The sequence below is a fragment of the Littorina saxatilis genome, linkage group LG4, assembly GCF_037325665.1.
Source record: "Littorina saxatilis isolate snail1 linkage group LG4, US_GU_Lsax_2.0, whole genome shotgun sequence".
Taxonomy (NCBI): Eukaryota; Metazoa; Mollusca; class Gastropoda; order Littorinimorpha; family Littorinidae; genus Littorina; species Littorina saxatilis.
In genome coordinates this window covers 38514179-38535881 of record NC_090248.1, presented here as the reverse complement: position 1 = coordinate 38535881, position 21703 = coordinate 38514179, and the positions used below count along the sequence as shown (strand labels likewise).

Here is a 21703-nt window from a genome sequence, read left to right as displayed (position 1 = left end):
ATTTTGTCAGGCATGCTACTTTTCCGGTAATTGCCGGAAATCCGATAAAGCCGTTTTCAAAATCCGGTAAAGTCAAATTTATTCCGATGAAGTTGAAAAATTTCCGCAAAAACGATCCGTGTGAATATCGCGCAACGCGACCGGGCGCCGGTCTGAATGAAGCCAGCGCACAGTAGTGTTGTTTTCACCAGTTTGGTGGTGTGTTGAATGGTGGTGGGGGGAGGCTAAAATGGGATTTTTAACAAGATCACAACACTATTACAGCCCTGAAAATGATGCCGGCCCAGAATGCACCAGATTGCACAGATTTTAACCGTTTTTTAAAGAAGAAAAAAATTTCGGGGGGGCATGCCCCCGGACCCCCCTAGTTGGCTCGCCTGCTTTGCAGGCTCAGGCTTGTGGCTTCGCCACCTGGGACAGGCTGATCTTTCTTAACCCAGTGTGGGATTTTCAGTGGGGCGACCACCCCCAACCCAGCGCGTCCCCGGGTGGCGGATAGGGGAACGGTCTTCAGATATGGAGATCAGCCGCTTGCGGCCGCGGACCAAACTGGCTCCGCCGGTGGGATCCCGGCAAATCCTCCCCCCTGTGCTCTCAGGGTAGGACGTACGGGCCATGAGCTAAGGGTGAGGTAACCCCGACAGAAAACCCCGAATGCTGAAGACGGAGGACCCGGGCCGCACGGCGCATTCTAACAAACCACGGGTACACGCACTTTCGCAAATGATGAAGAAGTGGCTTCGCCACTGGCACTGCGCGCTTCTTTCAGGTAAAACCATTTTTGGCCAATGGCATTCCTGTTTGTTTTTCAAGGCCATGAAACCAGGCGATGGTGTACCTCAAATTGTATGGAAAAGTTGAAAATAAAGAACCCATCACACATACATGTACTTTAATTTCAATCCACCCAATAGTTTATGAGAAAATGGGTTTACAAGATTTAGCTCTGGAAATGTAAAATTGTGCAAGTATATATTCATGTGTGTGAGTGAGGGTGTGGGAGTTGAATGTGCATGAGTGGAGAGAGACTTAGACTTAGACTTAGAACATTTTATTTGCATAAAGGGTAGACATTTTAGGCCATAGGCTTAATCTTACAATGTGCCCTTTACATTCACACAAACACATATTCACGCGTGCGCCCGACTAGAATCATAGAAACATCAACCATACAGTAATAATAAATGAGAAAAGTAGTAGAAAGAGAGAGAGAGAGAGAGAGAGAGAGAGAGAGAGAGAGAGAGAGAGAGAGAGAGAGAGAGAGAGAGAGAGAGAGAGAGAGAGAGAGAGAGAGAGAGAGAGAGAGAGAGAACAATGAAAACAACATTCTTGTTACTGATTACAAATCATGATATGTATTTCTATGTGTGTATGAAAGAGAATTCAAAAAATAATAATAAGAAAGTGCAACAGTTCTCACTTTGTGTTGAATAAACAATAGATCCAGAGGAGCGAATTACTGTGTGGTTGTGTTTACTTTGACACGTGCTTTCTGTACATGCAACTTTTACCGTGACCGTGATTTGCCACTGGTGTTCGTGATCGTGAAAACAAAAATCAAGGTAACTGTGATCGTGAAAGCTAAAATTTCCCTTCCCGTGATCGTGATGATACCCCCCCCCCCCCCCCCCCCCTTTGGGGCCCTCACCTCTATAATAATACACAATTCCAAGCAGTTTTGTCTCTATTCTCTTTATCAATCCTTAACCTTTGCCGTGCTTCCTGGGTTCACCTGTACCCAGAGACACACTAAAATCATTGTAACTCTGGAACCATTAAAGGTATCGTTTTGAAATTTTAAGTATCTCTCACACACCTAATTTGCTCTCTGTCTGCAAATTTTTAGTGTGTACATGACAAAACATCAGAATTAATTGATTATGATAATTTACATAAACACTACCGATGGCGCGGGTTCACACATACCCATACTTTTAAAGAGTAGTAGTGATTGTAACTATCCCTCTGCCGACGGCGCGGGTTCTGCTACACCCATAATTACCAAAGCGGCGGAACAGTGTCTGTCTGCCTGTTTGTCTCCAAGAGACTGTCTGTCTCTCTGTTTGTCTGTCCGTATCTCTCTGTCTGTATGTCTGTTGTCAGTTGCTCTGTCTGTCTGTCTGTCTGTCTATCCGTCTATCTGACTGTCTGTCTATCTGACTGTCTGTCTCTGTCTCTCTCTCTGTCTGTCTCTCTCTGTCTGTCTCTCTCTCTCTGTCTCTCTCTCTTAGTCTCTCTCTCTGTCTCTCTCTCTTAGTCTCTCTCTCTGTCTCTCTTTCTTAGTCTCTCTCTCTCTTTCTTAGTCTCTCTCTCTTTCTTAGTCTCTCTCTCTCTTAGTCTCTCTCTCTCTCTTTCTTAGTCTCTCTCTCTCTCTCTTTAGTCTCTCTCTCTCTTTCTTAGTCTCTCTCTCTCTCTTTTTTAGTCTCTCTCTCTCTCTTTCTTAGTCTCTCTCTCTCTCTCTTAGTCTCTCGCTCTCTCTTTCTTAGTCTCTCTCTCTCTTAGTCTCTCTCTCTTTCTTAGTCTCTCTCTCTCTTTCTTAGTCTCTCTCTCTCTCTCTTTGTTAGTCTCTCTCTCTCTCTTTCTTAGTCTCTCTCTCTCTTTCTTAGTCTCTCTCTCTCTTTCTTAGTCTCTCTCTCTCTCTCTAGCTCTTTCTTAGTCTCTCTCTCTCTCTTTCTTAGTCTCTCTCTCTCTCTTTCTTAGTCTCTCTCTCTCTCTCTTTCTTAGTGTCTCTCTCTCTCTCTTTCTTAGTGTCTCTCTCTCTCTTTCTTAGTCTCTCTCTCTCTCTTTCTTAGTCTCTCTCTCTTTCTTAGTCTCTCTCTCTCTTTCTTAGTCTCTCTCTCTCTCTCTCTTTCTTAGTCTCTCTCTCTTTTTCTTAGTCTCTCTCTCTCTCTCTCTTAGTCTCTCTCTCTTTCTTAGTCTCTCTCTCTCTCTCTCTCTTAGTCTCTCTCTCTTTCTTAGTCTCTCTTTCTCTCACTTAGTCTCTCTCTCTCTCTTTCTTAGTCTCTCTCTCTCTCTTTTTTTTAGTCTCTCTCTCTCTTTCTTAGTCTCTCTCTCTCTTTCTTAGTCTCTCTCTCTCTCTCTTAGTCTCTCTCTCTCTTTCTTAGTCTCTCTCTCTCTCTCTCTTAGTCTCTCTCTCTTTCTTAGTCTCTCTTTCTCTCTCTTAGTCTCTCTCTCTCTTTCTTAGTCTCTCTCTCTTTTTTTTAGTCTCTCTCTCTCTCTTTCTTAGTCTCTCTCTCTCTCTCTCTTTCTTAGTCTCTCTCTCTCTTAGTCTCTCTCTCTTTCTTAGTCTCTCTTTCTCTCTCTCTTTCTTAGTCTCTCTCTCTCTCTCTTTCTTAGTCTCTCTCTCTCTTTTTTAGTCTCTCTCTCTCTTTCTTAGTCTCTCTCTCTCTTTCTTAGTCTCTCTCTCTCTCTTTCTTAGTCTCTCTCTCTCTCTCTTTCTTAGTGTCTCTCTCTCTCTTTCTTAGTCTCTCTCTCTCTCTTTCTTAGTCTCCCTCTCTCTCTTTCTTAGTCTCTCTTTCTCTCTCTTAGTCTCTCTCTCTCTTTCTTAGTCTCTCTCTCTTTTTTTTTAGTCTCTCTCTCTCTTTTTCTTAGTCTCTCTCTCTTTCTTAGTCTCTCTCTCTCTCTCTTTCTTAGTCTGTCTCTCTCTCTTTCTTAGTCTCTCTCTTTCTTAGTCTCTCTCTCTCTCTTTCTTAGTCTCTTTCTCTTTCTTAGTCTCCCTCTCTCTCTTTCTTAGTCTCTCTCTCTCTTTCTTAGTCTCTCTCTCTCTTTCTTAGTCTCTCTCTCTCTCTTTCTTAGTCTCTCTCTCTCTCTTTCTTAGTCTCTCTCTCTCTCTCTTTATTTGTCTCTCTCTCTCTCTCTTTATTTGTCTCTCTCTATCTTTCTCTCTCTCTCTTTCTTAGTATCTCTCTCTCTCTCTTTCTTAGTCTCTCTTTCTTAGTCTCTCTCTCTTTCTTAGTCTCTCTCTCTCTCTTTCTTAGTCTCTCTCTCTTTCTTAGTCTCTCTCTCTCTCTTTCTTAGTCTCTCTCTCTTTCTTAGTCTCTCTCTCTCTCTCTTTCTTAGTCTCCCTCTCTCTCTTTCTTAGTCTCTCTCTCTCACTCTCTTTCTTAGACTCTCACTCTCTTTCTTAGACTCTCTCTCTCTCTTTCTTAGTCTCTCTCTCTCTCTTTCTTAGTCTCTCTCTTTCTTAGTCTCTCTCTCTTTCTTAGTCTCTCTCTCTCTTTCTTAGTCTCTCTCTCTCTTTCTTAGTCTCTCTCAGTCTCTCCCTCCCCCTTTCCCTCCCCCTCTCCCTCCCCTGCAAGAGGTCGGTGAAGGGAGAAACTCGATGCAACCACTGAAGTAGCGCTGTGGGTTTCCCTGAACCCACCCCGTCGTTAGAGAAATAAACGGTAAAAACCCTCTTTCAAATGTATGGGTTCAGACAAACCCGCATCGTCGTTAGAGGAATAAACGGTAAAAACCCTCTTTCAAATGTATGGGTTCAGACAAACCCGCATCGTCGGGAGTGTGTAGTCAAAAGCGGCATCCGGCAAAGGTTAATTGAAAGACGCTGAATAACAAAACAAAAATTCACTTTTAAACTCGGGCAGAAGTGTGATTTTTGTCATGACTTGTTCTGATCGACAAACGTCAAAAATGCAACATGGTTTCATCCATCGCTTTGAACATACGGGGGCGAGTTGACACCCCTAAGGCCCGGCGCTCACTTATGTAACGCCAGCAGGACAGACGACGCACTGCAGATTATTGAGGTGATTCTTTTTTTCCCCAGCCCGCTACACGTTGCGTGAAAAGAAAACAGGCCAAGTACTCGTCATAATCCCTATCGCAGCATGTAGTGTAGTAGCGACTGCGCAGATGTATTGTGAGGGCCCCAAAGGGGGGGTATCATCACGATCACGGGAAGGGAAATTTTAGCTTTCACGATCACAGTTACCTTGATTTTTGTTTTCACGATCACAAACACCTTGACGAATAGAGGATCATAGACTGATAGAGTGATACAGCTGTGAAAAATGTACGTTGAAAATAAAATGCTTTGCAATAATGCCCATCACGATCACGAAAACAAATGACGATCACGATCACGAGACTTGATTTTTTTGTCATCACGGATCACGGGCAAAGTCCCATCACGATCACAGAAATGGAAATTTCGGCAATCACGGTCACAGAAAGGTCAAAAAACGCCAATCACGATCACGATTTTAAACCCTTTGGGGCTCTCTATTGTAATTGTCCATAACAAGTCAGTTGAAGGCAAGCAAAGTATGAAGTCGGCTACTACAAAGCGTGGGCGGAGCTGAGAGGGGGACACTACTTCTTCTTCTTTTTCGGCGTTCCAGGATTTTTGGCCTCAGGTCAGACTTCAAGTTTTGTAGCTTGAATAAAGCTGGTGGTCAGGATCAGGGAGTCTTTGGTGCCCCAGAGTTGCTCCTGCAGTGTGGCACCTTGGGGCCAGTGATCTGTTCTGGCTTCCTGGTGGAGCGGGCAGGTCTGCAGGATGTGCTCCGGGATCTGTGGGCCTGTTTCGCATGGGCAGTTCGGTGTGTGCGACAGACCAAGGCGGTGCATATGGGCACGCAGTAGACAACACTCAAAGGCACGTACAGTCCCGCTTCTCGTGAAAACGGTTCGGCTCACTATCTGAAATCTACGGCCAAGGTTTTACATGCACCCCTCCACTTGTGAACGTTTCATTCCCGTTAGGTGTACATACTCCCCGTTTTTCTGCACAAAATTCCCAGCATGTCTGCGTCTAAATTCCGTTAAGTCTACTTCCACAAGGTTCATCCTCAGATTGTCTACCCGCAAAAGTGGCACATGACCCAGAATGTCTTCTCGTGTGTGTGTGCGTGTGTGTTTATTGTTCCGTTTTTTCTTTTCTTTGTTTTTGCTGTTTTTCATGTGTCTTTATTTCACGTTATTTATTTGTGTGTCAGAATTTCTGCAAATTTTTTTCTGTACGTGTGTTTGTAAAAATATAGAAAAATCCACAGACACAAAACCATAAATCGAGAATACTACATGGTTTTGATGTACACAAGAATGATACAAGTTGTTCTATTTAAATATTCAGTGAAATGCGAGCGAAAGCGAGCTTTCAAATATTTGAAAAAGCGAACGAGTCTAAATCTCTCAAGTTATCACACAGCAAGCCATGACGTTTGTCAGTCTCGGTGGTTTAGAGCAGGTGAAAATTAGGTCTCTGCCAGACTGAACTTTGACACGACCTTATTAACATGATATATCCACACGTGAGTGTCTGGTTAAGTTATGACATGGGTGCTCTCGGATAAAAATATATATCTACTGACACGTACTCTGACACAAAGTAGGAGTCAAAATCAAAACTCAGAAAATTGCCACAGCGCTATCTTCTCTCTTATTCTAAATTCATTATATAACTTCTTTCTTTTTTAAACGCCCAAACATCCATAATTATTATCAAGAACACAACCCAAAAAAATCAATGAAATCTCAGAATACGTGTGTTGTGACTCCGCTTTTATAATACGTTGCAAATTGAATGCACTGAAATGCACAAGTGTGCTTACTGAATCAGTAAAACCAAACCCTTTGAAAGCCACAATACATACATATCAGCTACGTGATTTGCCAACACTGACTGAAAAAAAATCAATACTCTGACAAGGGAAACAACCGCTGTATGTTGCCCTTTGAATTGCAGCAACATGACTGCCTCCCCTTGAGGCCATTTTTGTAAGTTTTGGTGTACATGTAATTGTTTTCTCTTGAAATGTATGAATTTTTTTTAATTGAATATGTTTAACCTAATTTTTCCAGCAGTCAAGGGTTTAAGTTACGAGGCGAAGTGAGAACACCTTTGCTAATTCCAAAGGAAGTTTACTACATTTTGGATACAATCAAATCTCTTCTTCAAAGAGTCCTTTGAAGAGGGAGGGGGAGGGGAGGGGGGGTGGGTGGGGCTTAAAATGGTGGATTTGAAATGCTTTTTGTCAGCTCTGAAGATTTCATGGTTACAGCGAGTCCTTTGTAGTGAAGGAAAAGTAACTAAACTTTTACAAGCTCTGTGTCCACTTGTACATAATATTCACAAGAGAGGAGGTGAGTTTGAAAACATACTGATGCAAAGAGTTCAGAATCCTTTCTGGAGAAAATTTTTCAAACATTATTAGCATTTTGCATGTAAATGTGTCCCCATCTCCTTGAGTGATTTTGCCTCAGAGCGTCTGTATTATAATGTACATATTTGCATTGATAAAAAGGTTATTTTTATAAGGAATTGGATGAAAAACGGCATTATTACAGTCGGTCACTTGATGGGAGCTGATGGTTTTATGTCATATAACGATTTTAAATTGAAACATCCAGATTTACAACTGAATTTTGTGTTTTTCGAGGGCGTTATGCGCTCAGTTAAGAATTATCATAAAAGATTAAAGTTGGATGCAGTTTTAAACAATGTTTTTCATATTGGTGATGATGTTGTATGGAAACAAATGTCTAAAGGTGGAGTAAAACATATATATACCCATCTTGTGAAAAATGATGGCAATTTACAGTGCATGGAAAAATGGTCTAATTTATTGAATTTTGATGTAAATGTTGGAAAGGTATTTTTGACAATAAGGCGGACCTACACAAGACACATACCTGAGGTGGTTCCAATATAGAATACTACATAGAATTTTCCCCACTCAGCGCCTGTTATTTTTGATGAAAATTTCTGACACATCACTATGTAGCTTTTGTACACAGGAAGAGGAAACCTTAGAACATTTGTTTTGGGAGTGCACAAGAGTTAAGCTTTTTTGGTCTGATTTCACAGAATGGTTATGCCTAAATTTCACACATTGCAGTAATTTGAATTTGTCAAAAGAGCTCGTTATTTTAGGGTATTTAGACAGCTTTCATACGGATGCTGTTTTTGATTTGTTTATTCTCCTTGCCAAACAAAGTACATTTGGAGCCAAATTAAATAAGACAGTCCCAACACTAAATGTTTTTGTGAAAATTGTTAAACAAAGGTTTGTGATCGAAAATGATATTTTTGGGTGTGAAGAGAAGCGAGATTGTGGTGTATAGACGGTGCCAGAGCACAGGTCATATGCATAACTAATGAGCGGAATGCCGTCTTCCCATTGGCCAGCCGGCCCAAGATCAGTCTCTCTGCCATTTCTGCATCTGCGGTAGCCAGTGCCAGACGTCCCAAACAACTGTGCGAAAATTTTCAACGTTTCAAGGATTTTGGAAAGAGAAGGTACACGTACTTTTACCTTTTTTTGTTTTGTTTTGTTGCTTGATTGTCGAGAGGGGCGATTGAGATCGAAACAGCGGTAATAGGCTCGAGTGGGGCCAATTAGTTGTCTGCAAGGAAAGTTTGGAGTTTGGGAAACTGGGAGACAGCGTGGCACCGTAGGCAGAAACATGTGGTTTCACGTTTGCCGGGAGTGACACTCGAAGGAACGAGGGTGATAGCTAGGTAGACGGTGATGGTACAATTAGCTGACAGCCGTCAGTAAAAGTGTTCAGGGAGAAAAGAAGACAGTATCATCTTCTCCTGGCATTAAAATTGGTCCGAGCAGTGGCAACGCGAATCGCTCGGTCACGTGACTAGTTTCTTTGTGAAGAAAGACGGCGGGAGCGAAAATGTTTACAAGTTGTGCGGTGGTCGGGCACTCTTTCACGTGGAGGTTTCAGCGATTTGTGAACACAGATGAGGGGGTGCGGCCAGATTTAGGTTTTGATGGTTTTGAGCAGATATTCGATGGGAGAGGGGGCCGAAAAATAAGCGACGTTGAATCAATGCTAGAACAGAACAGGGCCATTTTCACCCGGAAAAAATGGGGAGTGATAGTGCTAATGGTGGGGGACAATAATATTGTTCCCGGAACGACACCGAATAAAGTGTTTCGTGAGCTGTGGCATCTGTGTGTGAGGGTGCAAACATTGGCAAACTCAGTAGTGGTGGTGTCAGGGATGACACAGAGATACAGTGGCTGGGGGGGTTTCAATGACATAGCCAGGGAGGTGAATAGGCTTCTTCATCAACAGCTGAAAACGGCACACAGGATAGTGGGTTTGTTCCCCCACTACGTGGCTTTCCCTCCAGCAGAGAAGTTTGCTCAGTATCAGAAACATTTTTTAGCAGATGGGATTCATCTGTCAGGGTCGGGGCACATGCTACTGTACAGAGCACTGAGAAAAGTTCTGTTGGACAGTCGGCATATAGACCAATGAGGTAAGAAGGTGTTGTGGTTGTTCAGCGGGTGAGAGGGAAGTGGGGGCTAATAGTGATAGCCGGTATCCTCTCGTGCTGATGGCAGAACCACAATAGGGGTAGATGCAGCACGGACGGGGTACCAAGGTTTATTCCCAGACTGAAGTGGTTGGGTTCTACCGAAGACGCCAGACGCAGAGCTTTGATGCCGGGAGTGGAATAGGATGGGGTATCCTTTCCAGCTTTTGGAGTGACGTCATTGTTGGTTCTGGTTTGGTAGAACCGGTTGTGACTTCATGGGGAATGTGTATTGGTACAGCCCGTGCTGCATGATCAGATTGACAGTGTTTTCTTAGGTGTACTCTCGTGCTGAGGGCAGAACCACAATAGGAGTGTAGATGCAGCACGAACGGGGTACCAAGGTTTATTCCCAGACTGAAGTGGTTGGGTTCTACCGAAGACGCCAGACGCAGAGCTTTGATGCCGGGAGTGGAATAGGAGGGAATATCCTTTCCAGCTTCTGGAGTGACGTCATTGTTGGTTCTGGTTTGGTAGAACCGGTTGTGACTTCATGGGGAATGTTTTATTGGTACAGCCCGTGCTGCATATATATAAAAAAAAAAAAAAAAAAAAAAAAAAAAAAAAAAAAAAAAAAAAAAAAAAAAAAAAAAAAAAAAAAAAATAGGCCCCTGATGCTTAGGGCCTTTGAAATGTTTCAGGATGTCGAAGCGTCCAACCAAGCGACCGGGGCGTCCCTCAAAGCAGCCCCCGAAGAGGTTTCGAGACGAGGAGGCTGAAGGAGAGGACGAAATGGGCGTGAAGGAGTCGCTAACCCAGCTCCTTGCTGAGCAGAAGGCCCTGAGGAAGGAGATTGCGGAGATTCGGGCCGCCAAGACGCCGGCGCCTGAGGCATCGCCCGCAGGATCGACCACCTCTACGGGTGGAAAATCCAACTCAGGCATGGCTGGGCACTCTGGACACTCCGGTGAGCAATCTAACACTAGCGGTACACAGGCGTGGGCAACCGGCAACCAGAAAATGTTGCCCATTGACCTACACGTGCCAAAGACAATAAAGGAAAAGATCTGGAGCGGTGTGGCGGTTAGGTTCGCAATACTCCTGCCCGCGGACCCGAAGGAAATGCTGGAGGAGGACTCGGATGAGGACGATGAAGACAAAAAGAAGAAGAAGAAGAAGAAAGAAAAGAAACTGTTAACCTTCACAGAGTGGGTGAAGGCCTGGAACATTTATATCACTATACTACAGGACAGAGCGAAAGAGGTACACAGGGGCCTGGGTGCCCACTTTGCTCGGGTGTGTACCCTGCATGAGCTGCAGGGCAATTGGCGGGACTATGACTACCGCTACCGGCTCGCAATTGCTGCAGGAGAAAGGGCATGGGGGGACAGCGACGCGGACCTGTTCGCCACCACCCGCTTAGAGCCTGCCACCCAGACCCATGACGGGGGAAAGAAGAAGCCGCAGGGTGGCGCAGGGGGGAAGACTGGAAGTGGAAACCCAGCCAAAGTGGGGGGCTTCTGCTTCCAGTTCAATGAACAGGGATCTTGCAGCCGCCCCAATTGTGGCTTCAAGCACTTTTGCTCGCAGTGTGGGGGGCAACCCGCAATCCGAAAATGCAGCGCCAAAGGGCACCCCTTTCGAGCGGGACGGGGGGGAAAAGAAGCAGGAGAAGGAAAGAAATGAAGACTGGGGCACGGGGGCCACGCCAGTGAAGGCGGACAAGCTGGAAAAGTGGCTGGAAGGGTACGATCCACAGAAGAAGCGGGCTTTAATACAGGGATTCAGAGAGGGTTTCCGGGTAGGGTTCACAGGAGCCCCAAATAGTGTAGTTCAGAAGAACCTGAAGTCAGCAGAAGAAATGCCAGAAGTAGTAGAAGCGCACATAAAGAAGGAAATAGAAGAGGGGAGGTTAGTAGGTCCCTTTAGGCATATTCCTTTTACTCAGTTCCAATGTTCTCCAATCGGCTTGGTAGAGAAAAAGATGAAAGGAAAGTATAGGATGATACATCATCTATCTCACCCGAAGGGGGCATCCATAAATGATTTCATAGAGGAAGACATGGCCACAGTGTCATATGCCAATGTGCAAGATGCAGTACAGTTAGTGCAGACAGTAGGAAATACAGCATTTATGGCAAAAACTGATGTGGAGAAAGCTTTTAGGTTGTTGCCTATTCACCCTAGTGACCAAAACCTCTTCGTACTGAGCTGGCAAGGAAGTTTTTATGTTGATCTTTCGCTTCAGATGGGTTGTTCTTCGTCTTGTCACTTGTTCGAAGAACTAGGCACGGCTTTGGAGTGGATTGCTGTTCAGAAGTTAGGGATACCATTAGTGCACTACCTGGATGATTTTTTCCTTGCGGCAGTATCGAAGCAGCTAGGCAAAGAATACCTAGACAAATTTCTGGGTTTGTGTGAGGAAATAGGAGTTCCCATGGCACCTGATAAGACGGAGGGCCCAGAGACGAGGTTGACATTCCTGGGAATAGAGATAGACACAATCGAAAGAGAAATTCGGCAAGATACGTTTCCGGGCTATGTGCACCTTGGCCTTTCACTCATTATTGCGGGTGGGGGAAATGGCGGTATCCCGGGAACCAGAAAACGTATTGCATAGGGGAGATGTCCGACTGGACGGACAGGCATTGACCATAACGTTCCGCAATTTCAAATCTAGCGCAAAACCAGTTACCCATACCGTAGAGAAAGCCAAGGCAGGCGTCCCATGCGCGGTAGAGGCCATGCGGGCCTACATGAGCATTCGTGGGAACGCAACGGGGCCGTTGTTCCGAGCTATGTCGGGGGCACCCATAACGGCCAGGGAATTCAACGAGCAACTACAGTTGGTTTTCCAATTTTGTGGCCTGCCCAAACAGAACTTCAAATCGCATAGCTTTAGGATTGGGGGTGCCTCCCACATGGCTCGGAACGGGGCATCGGACGCTCAAATCCGTCAGGCGGGCAGATGGTCTTCTAACGCTTTCTTGTCTTACATCAGGGTGCACAACTGGTAGATCAGGTAAAACGTAGGGCTTCTCTCTGTGTGCAGTGCAACAGAAAGGGGGAGGTCAGGCACATGTCTGCGTGCAGTGCAGCAGAACATTAACATGGGATCACAGGTGTGCAGTGCAGCCTGGGATTATAAGAAAGTGTGCAGTGCAACTTTCCGAGAAAGGTCGATTTTGCTTGGTGGCGGTACCTGATGTGAGTCATCAGGTGGTGGCGCGTACCGCCGGATTGGTGGTGAATGACAGACATTATGTATTTAATCGATGTGCTTTAATTGGGCTAAAACACAATGTTTATTGTTTTTTAGAGTTGCCAATATAAGTTTTTTGATGATGGTCTAATGAGCGGATGCAGAAAGCGGTAGATAAAGGGAAGTAACCCGGTGACCAGTCTAGTAAAATTTGACAGCTTGTTGGTGAAGCTGGAAACAAGAACAAAAAACAGTAAGCTAATACATAGTGGACAATGCCATCTATGATGTGTAAGACAATTTTTGTTCTTGGTGAATTTATGCAAATGTACAACCCAATGTATATGATTATGTCAATCATAGTTTTTGTGGAATTTATGAAAATATTCCACTGATTTTGTATGCATTATCTGCGCTGAAAATGAACGACCTGTGGTGTCGACCAATAAACATTTTCAGCGTAAACTGGCAATGAACGTTTCATGTGGTTGTGGTGGTGACTGTGGCGCTGGCTGGCGCTGGCTGATTGTCCGGTTTCGGAAAACTTTTTATCTTAAATTCTTGTCTATCCTCGCACATCTGAACATGCAAAAATGATTTTATGCACAGCATAAATGATATTTTTGGGTGTGAAGAGAAGCGAGATTGTGGTGTATAGACGGTGCCAGAGCACAGGTCATATGCATAACTAATGAGCGGAATGCCGTCTTCCCATTGGCCAGCCGGCCCAAGATCAGTCTCTCTGCCATTTCTGCATCTGCGGTAGCCAGTGCCAGACGTCCCAAACAACTGTGCGAAAATTTTCAACCCCACCGCCATCCCCTTACTCCACCATAACGTAGTTGTGTGGGCGCGTACCGCCGGATTGGTGGTGAATGACAGACATTATGTATTTAATCGATGTGCTTTAATTGGGCTAAAACACAATGTTTATTGTTTTTTAGAGTTGCCAATATAAGTTTTTTGATGATGGTCTAATGAGCGGATGCAGAAAGCGGTAGATAAAGGGAAGTAACCCGGTGACCAGTCTAGTAAAATTTGACAGCTTGTTGGTGAAGCTGGAAACAAGAACAAAAAACAGTAAGCTAATACATAGTGGACAATGCCATCTATGATGTGTAAGACAATTTTTGTTCTTGGTGAATTTATGCAAATGTACAACCCAATGTATATGATTATGTCAATCATAGTTTTTGTGGAATTTATGAAAATATTCCACTGATTTTGTATGCATTATCTGCGCTGAAAATGAACGACCTGTGGTGTCGACCAATAAACATTTTCAGCGTAAACTGGCAATGAACGTTTCATGTGGTTGTGGTGGTGACTGTGGCGCTGGCTGGCGCTGGCTGATTGTCCGGTTTCGGAAAACTTTTTATCTTAAATTCTTGTCTATCCTCGCACATCTGAACATGCAAAAATGATTTTATGCACAGCATAAAGTATAATGCTAGTGTAAATAATTATTGTGGTAAATTTGCAAAGGATTGGTGTTTATAAAGACACTTTTTTCATTGATGCCATTGGATAATTGTATTGATTGATTTTGTATGAACATTTTTGAATGTGATACTCCCTGTTCCATTTATTCATAACACATGTATATTATACAGGACTGTTACGCCTATAACTAAACCCCATGTATACATGTACTTGGAGGCTAAAGTGTGACCGCCGTCTCCACCTACCCCCCCATCCTTTCAACCACCCACCCTATTGTCTATGTATGTCTTGTGTAGGTATGGGCGTGTGTATGCGCCAAGACAATCTTATCTTATGCTGGTAAATTCTGTGTATGCTGTATGCTATGTTTATGTGAATATAAATGAATTTAATTAAATAAAAAGAATTAAAAAAAACACCTCTTTTTTGTCGGTGTAACGCCAGCAAACATGCCCCTGGTCACTTTGCTGTGAGGGTGTAAAACTTAAATTTCTCTCTAACCAACATCACAACTAAACTGAACTCAATTTATCTGCAGTTTGTATTCAGTCACGAACCAAAAAAACCTCGGACAAGCTCTCGCAATCACACATGATACACTAAACAAACACATGTAGGTGCCCACAATCACTTCTTGCAATTATTTCCTTCCTGTTTTGGATGACTGTTGCTTCAGACTGCTGGATTGTTTGAATCTAAGGCCAAAAAGGTATCCTGACCGACCCTATTTTTCGCGCGACCCTAGACTTTTTTTTAGCATTTGAAAAAAAAAAAATAAATAAAAAATAAAGTCTTTTTTGGGGGGGCAAAATAACTTAAAAATATGTATTTTTTGGGGGAAAAAAAATACAAAAATAATTCCCGACCTACCGACCCTATTTTTTTTTGCCTATGTTACTGTAAACAGACTTTTTTGTGTGCCTAACACTGCACAGTGTTCATGTATGCATATATGGTTGTTCTCCTGTACAAGTTAACTTGCGTCACTTCAAACCTCCAGACTGTATGAACCTAGCTCCAAACAATGCGCATGAATGTTTCTTTCTCTTCCGTATACGTCAACACGTGTGGCTCCAAATTATCTGAGTGTTTCAACCTAGCATTAGACTCTGGCTGTTCAGGTTGTTTCTTCCCATTACATCTGAACATGTGTTGCGTCAGACTCTTCTTGGCAGTGAACCCAACACCACACTCTGGACATGCATGTTTGTTCTCTCCTGTATGTAATAACATGTGTCTCTTCAAACACCTTGGCCGTTTGAACCTATCGCCACACACTGTACATGCATGCTTTTTTGGCTTATGTGTTGTCTTGTGACTGCTCAAATTAATAGACCGAGAGAACCTTTGATCACACTCTGTACATGCAAATGGTCTGTCTCCTGCGTGTGTTAACATGTGTTTCTTAAGGTAACAAGGTGTTGCGAAGGTAACATCACACTCTGTACACACATGCCGTTTTCTTGACATATCACTATGAACGGTGACTGCAGTTTCTGCCTCTGATGGCTGTATGGCTTGATCAAGAAGGGCATCACTGTGCATGTTGTCTGAAGCCTCATCTTCTAACGTTTGCAAGGCATGCTTGGCTGCTGTGTTCTCTGTGGCCACAACCCCGCTGAGCGATACTGGAAAGAAAAAGAAATCGAGTCTCATCCATAAAGGTGTATGCTGATTGTGATCCATTATTAGTACACTATCACTATCAGATGTTTCCTTTGTTTTTGTTTTTGATGATCACACTACGACCAAGGGATATGACTGTCAGTGTCACAATAAAAAAGCGGTTTGCAGAAGAGGCACACAATTTTAGCAGACACACATGTTATTTTATTGTTTGGTTTGTTTTGTACAGTACATGGATTTGTTCTTTATTTGAATCCGAAATCTGTAATGAACCTTACCATAAGGATTTGGTTCAGTGGTGCGCCAAGGCTGTAGTATTTCTTCAGCGACATCAATCTCTGTCTTGATGTCTGGCAGGAGTGCTGTTTCTGCATTCTCCATGCTGTACGTTGTGAGAAGCAGCGGTCTCCTGACAGTTCACTATTCCAGGTTCAGCTGTGAAAAAACAACAACAACAAAAGTGACCATATCATGCTCATGTTATGAGCTAAGGCCAAAAAAAAAAAGGTCTGTTTACGGTAACATAGGCCCCAAAAAATAGGGTCGGTAGGTCAGGATTTTTTTTTTCCCTCCAAAAAACCATATTTTTACGTTATTTTGCAAAAAAAAACAAAAGATTTTTTTTTTCTCCCCCAAATGCCAAAAGAAAGTCTAGGGTCGCGCGAAAAAAATAGGGTCGGTCGGGTTACCGTAAACAGACTATTTTTTTTTGTGGGCCTAATTTGTACAGAAAACAAAAAATGCCACAAAATTTGATTAATTCAAAACCTGCAAATGCAATGAGAATTGGGACGTCCCTCAAAAAGGAAACAAGAATTATGTGATAAAGTGACATATGGAGTATGTCAGAGGGGGTAGTCATGACATAAGCTTGAGCGACAAAAGCTTGAACGACACAAGATCGAACGACAAATGCTCGAACAACATAAGAGCGAACGACAAAAGCTCAAACAACGTAAGATCGAACAACAAAAGCTCGACACAAACAAAAAGTCGTTGCGACAAAAGTTCAAATTCAACATTTATGTATCGATCTGTTTCAGTTAGAACTTGGAACTCCTTTTTTTTAAAGATTGAACGCACGCAAACATGCACTCATTTTTAGTATCGGCCAGCAGCCTAAATGTCAGTTTTTGTCAGCCTCTGACATCACATGGCTCACAGAAGGAAAATCTAATGTTCTATCGATACATTATTAAATGAAGGGAATAAACGGTGTGGTTGACAAAAAAAGAGTTTTCGTTTTCGTAGGATGTTAGTTTATTTATGCAAGTGTATTTATCGTGCTTTCTGTGTTTATGTCTGTGTTCTGTATCTGTGTTTAATTTTTTGTTCACAATCAAGCAGCGTGCTAAGGCCAAAAAAAAAATAGGTGTGGTTAAGGTAACATAGCCACACAAAAAATAGGGTAGGAAGGTAGGCAATCACTTTTTTTTAAAACTTTTTTTTCTAATGTGTACAAATTAGGCCTAAACCTACTTGACAGGGAAATAAGTGTGCGACTCGAGCGCTTTCGCTTTCATTGCGTTTTCTGCACTTGGGTTGTTGGTTTTTTTGTTTTTTTTGTTTTTTTTTTACAAATTATGTAATAAAAAGTTATAGGGTCGGCCCCTAAAAATAGGGTAGGTCGGGTTACCGTAACCACACCTATTTTTTTTTAAGGCCTAACAAAGACATACACTTTCAGTTCACTTTTACATCATTACACTTGACAACATTTGAATCACACACACACACAAAAGCAACAACAGAAACAACATGAAAAATATAACATGCAACAGGAAAACTTTCATCAGATGATAAAATCAGCAACATACATGTTCTATAATAATTCGATCATTTTAGTCAAGTTGTGACCAGTCAATCAACCTCCTTGAATTGGGGTACTGTTCCTATTATTTACAAAAAAAATGAAACGATCAAAGTATTACCTTAAACACGTTGAAACGACCCAGACAAACAACTTTCTCTTCTTCAACTTGCTCAGCCCGTACGATGACGGTTTCCGAAAACTGAACTGGTAACCAAGCAGGGTGATTTCCCTTGTCACGTCGTTTTACCTAAATCAAAATAAATCAAGGAATACTCTTCGTTTGAAGTATTAAAATGGACACGTTGCATGTTTGCTTTTAAATAAGCAAACGGAAACAAAAAACACAACACACACACGCACGCATTATTATTTTATTATAGTTTTCTGTTTACCTTGTTTGCCTTGTCGAGCTTTTTCATGGTCGGTACATTTTAGAGACCACGTCGGTGAATGATACAGTACCTTATGCCAATAATGTTTTACCGGTGTAGGATCCGGTCCGGTCCCCCCTCTGAAGTAGTCCCCCGGGGGACCAATTCGTGGCAAAAACTGCTCTATAATGGTCCCCCCTTAGACATCCAGCCTCGTTTTTCTTGTTACAATGTTAGTAATGTTACCAGCAATTTCAGAGAAAAGAAAGGAAAGAATCAGAGACTGCTTTCATTTCTTCTTATCAGTATTTATTTATTATTCATTTTATTTCATGTGATTTTTCTTTTGAACGGCATTATAAATCAGATCTATTTTATTTACTGCAAAATATAGTCAAACAAAGAGATTGCTGTCTGTGCACTACATAATACCGGACGAAGATATAGATTGAAAATGGCTTGAATGCCTAAGAAAAACGAGGCTGGATGTCTAAGGGGGGACCATTATAGAGCAGTTTTTGCCACGAATTGGTCCCCCGGGGGACTACTTCAGAGGGGGGACCGGACCGGATCCTACACCGGATCTCCAGGATTGTTTATAGGATTCGGTCCATGTGTTTGTTTGTTTGTTTGTGTTCGCATATAGATCTCAAGAATGAACGGACCGATCGTCACCAAACTTGGTGAACAGGTTCTATACATTCCTGAGACGGTCCTTACAAAAATTGGGACCAGTCAAACACACGGTTAGGGAGTTATTGGTGGATTAAGATTCTACAAGGACTTATAGAGGCACATGTGTTTGTTTGTTTGTGTTCGCATATAGATCTCAAGAATGAACGGACCGATCGTCACCAAACTTGGTGAACAGGTTCTATACATTCCTGAGACGGTCCTTACAAAAATTGGGACCAGTCAAACACACGGTTAGGGAGTTATTGGTGGATTAAGATTCTACAAGGACTTATAGAGGTCAAAGGGAAATAACCATTCTCACTCAGTCACTGCCACCAACTGAGAAGGTTATTTCCCTTTGACGGGGGTGTTTTTCCTACCTCGTAGGAATTTCTTGTTACAAGTGCTTTCGACTTAATGATTTCATTGTTACCGTTAGAGTTCAGGGCTGATTGTAAAACTTGAAAAAGCAGCAATTGCTTACAAATCATCATATCTAGTTACTCTGATCTTATCATGATCTTACCAAATTATGGCCGCTTATCCTCTCTCTCTCTCCCCTCTCTTTTTCCGGCCTCGCTCTCGTTCTATATATATATATATGTTACAGGCATTAAGTGAAACCAGGCATTACGCGTAATGCCTGAAATGTTCAGGCATTACGCGTAATGCCTGTGACCACTAGGCATTACACGTAATGCATAAAAATACCAGGCATTACACGTAATGCCTGAAAATCATTGCCAGGCATTACACGTAATGCCTGAAACCTGTTACAGGCATTAAGTGAAACCAGGCATTACGTGTAATGCCTGAATATCGTTTGATAGAATCGGTCGAACAACAACACCTTTGACTCTCTCTCGTTTCTTCTTCTTCTGACACTCTGCGCACAAAGATTTCTAAAGTTCTATCGCGTGGCGTGGTATGTTGTCGTATTTCTCGTGCAACTCCTTCTCCATACGATCACGACCGCCATGGCCTGTGGCCACATGCGCTCTCTTGACGATATTGTATGCTTCTTCAAGGGTAGCATTGTAGAGAATGGATTCCTCAGCTGTGTTAGTACTTTTCTGTACAAGCCTTTTGATGTCACCGCATCTTAATACCTCGAATCTGAAAATTAAAGTAAATGACAACTATTTAATGGCAATAACAGGACATGTTTATCAAGGTTATAAACAATGTACCATAACTCTCGGCAGCGAGTCGGATATAATTATAACACGTAGGACAGGGTCCAGATTGAATTCATCTTGCTAAAACATGTCAATGTACCCGAGCGCTACATTCAAACTACTAAAGATCGTGAACAACTTACGTCGAATAATAACAACAAATCTTCCTTATGAGAAAAAAACACCCGTTCACACAGTGTTTCTCAAGCGATCAATAATAATAATTTGATATCGTAGCTAGCTTTCAACAGCCCCGGAATGTGAGATAACACAACGCAATTTTCTTATTAACTGTTTTTGTTCCAGCAAGAACGATACAGTCAGTGTACTAAGCTTTTTTACATTTAGTCAAGTTTTGACTAAATGTTTTAACATAGAGGGGGAATCGAGACGAGGGTCGTGGTGTATGTGTGTGTGTGTGTGTGTGTGTGTGTGTGTGTGTGTGTGTGTGTGTGTGTGTGTGTGTGTAGAGCGATTCAGAGTAAACTACTGGACCGATCTTTATGAAATTTTACATGAGAGTTTCTGGGTATGATATCCCCGGACGTTTTTTTCATTTTTTCGATAAATGTCTTTTATGACGTCATATCCGGCTTTTTGTAAAAGTTGAGGCGGCACTGTCACACCCTCAATTTTCAATCAAATTGATTGAAATTTTGGCCAAGCATTCTTCGACAAAGGCCGGACTTCGGTATTGCATTTCAGCATGGAGGCTTACAAATTAATTAATGACTTTGGTCATTAAAAATCTGAAAATTGTAATTAAAATTATTTTTTTATAAAACGATCCAAAATTACTTTTATTTTATTCTTCATCATGTTCTGATTCCAAAAACATATAAATATGTTATATTCGGATTAAAAACAAGCTCTGAAAATTAAAAATATAAAAATTATGATTAAAATTAAATTTCCGAAATCGTTTTTAAAACAAATTCATCTTATTCCTTGTCGGTTCCTGATTCCAAAAACATATAGATATGATATGTTTGGATTAAAAACACGCTCAGAAAGTTAAAACGAAGAGAGGTACTTTGCACAAGCGGCGGACTACGTTCAGTTTCATTCTGTGAGTTCCACAGCTTGACTAAATGTAGTAATTTCGCCTTACGCGACTTGTTTGTTACCTACCTTTGACATTTTAATTATGTGTCAATTACTCTATCAGAGACAGCATTGGAGATAACCCGGTTTCAGTATTGTTTCACGATAGACGTAGAGCTGAATACCAACACTCAAATCTGTTTTTGACAAACACCACACATCACTTACTTTCCCAAGAGATGATACTCATGACGTGACTATGTTGTTTTCTGGAAGGCAGCTTTTACTTCTTCGATTGTTCTGAAGTACACAGCTTTCGGGAGCAACTTTCTGCCGTCCTTTTCATAATGTTCAAACAAACGTGGAGTAAACAATTGTTCTTTTTCATTATCCTCCATGGTGACGAATAAGCAACTGGTGAAAACTCGACTGGAAATATTGGACCTCTGCTTTCCATTGTGACATGCACTCACACGTGAAATTCAAACTGTGGTGAACACTATGTCAGAAATACATTATGTTGCATTGCGAACCATCACTCATAATCGCAAAATAAAATGTGCATTCATTTCAAAGCTCACTTGATTGAATGTCAGTTACTATATTCACACCATGACATTTTGTCAACACTTTGTCCTTAAAAAAATTTCTCACCGCCATCCAAGAGGTAATGTGTATTGCCTGAATTGCTTCAGGCAATAAGCGTAATTTTGAGAGTCAAATTTCAGGCATTACGTGTAATGCCTGGTATTTTTAGGCATTACGTGTAATGCCTAGTTGTCACAGGCATTACGCGTAATGCCTGAACATTTCAGGCATTACGCGTAATGCCTGGTTTCACTTAATGCCTGTAACATATATATAAAACATCAGAAATTGTGAAAGAAACAATTGAAAGTCAGCAGAGACTTTCTTCCGAGATTTGTTAAAATCTCTTAGCAGAGATAGAGAGAGAAGTAAGTATCCCTTCGCAGACAGCCCATTGGGAGCGACCCTCCTCAAGGGGCACCCAGATTTACAGAGCAAAGTCCCTTTGTGGGGGACGTATCGCAAGGTAATCTAGTCCTGAGGAGGACCATTATATTTGTACCTGGACCAGACACGTGTTTCGACACTAATGTGTCTCATCAG

At 42.2% G+C, this 21703-nt stretch overlaps 1 protein-coding gene and 1 long non-coding RNA gene across 2 annotated transcripts; one reads left to right on the top strand and one right to left on the bottom strand.

Annotated features, from left to right (window-relative positions):
* Window positions 1–8014: 8014 nt before the first annotated feature.
* On the top strand, window positions 8015–11612 carry LOC138964690 (uncharacterized). The gene is made up of 2 exons (XM_070336715.1): window positions 8015–8242; window positions 9922–11612. The coding sequence occupies exon 2, from the start codon at window positions 9923–9925 to the stop codon at window positions 10904–10906; it is 984 nt and encodes a 327-aa protein (XP_070192816.1). The 5' UTR covers window positions 8015–8242; window position 9922; the 3' UTR covers window positions 10907–11612.
* A 2871-nt stretch (window positions 11613–14483) lies between these two features.
* LOC138964691 (uncharacterized) lies at window positions 14484–17556 on the bottom strand. The gene is made up of 3 exons (XR_011455183.1): window positions 17423–17556; window positions 15770–15926; window positions 14484–15493 (listed from the first exon to the last, which is right to left on the bottom strand). It is a non-coding gene; the product is annotated as an uncharacterized lncRNA (long non-coding RNA).
* Between the last annotated feature and the right edge of the window lie 4147 nt (window positions 17557–21703).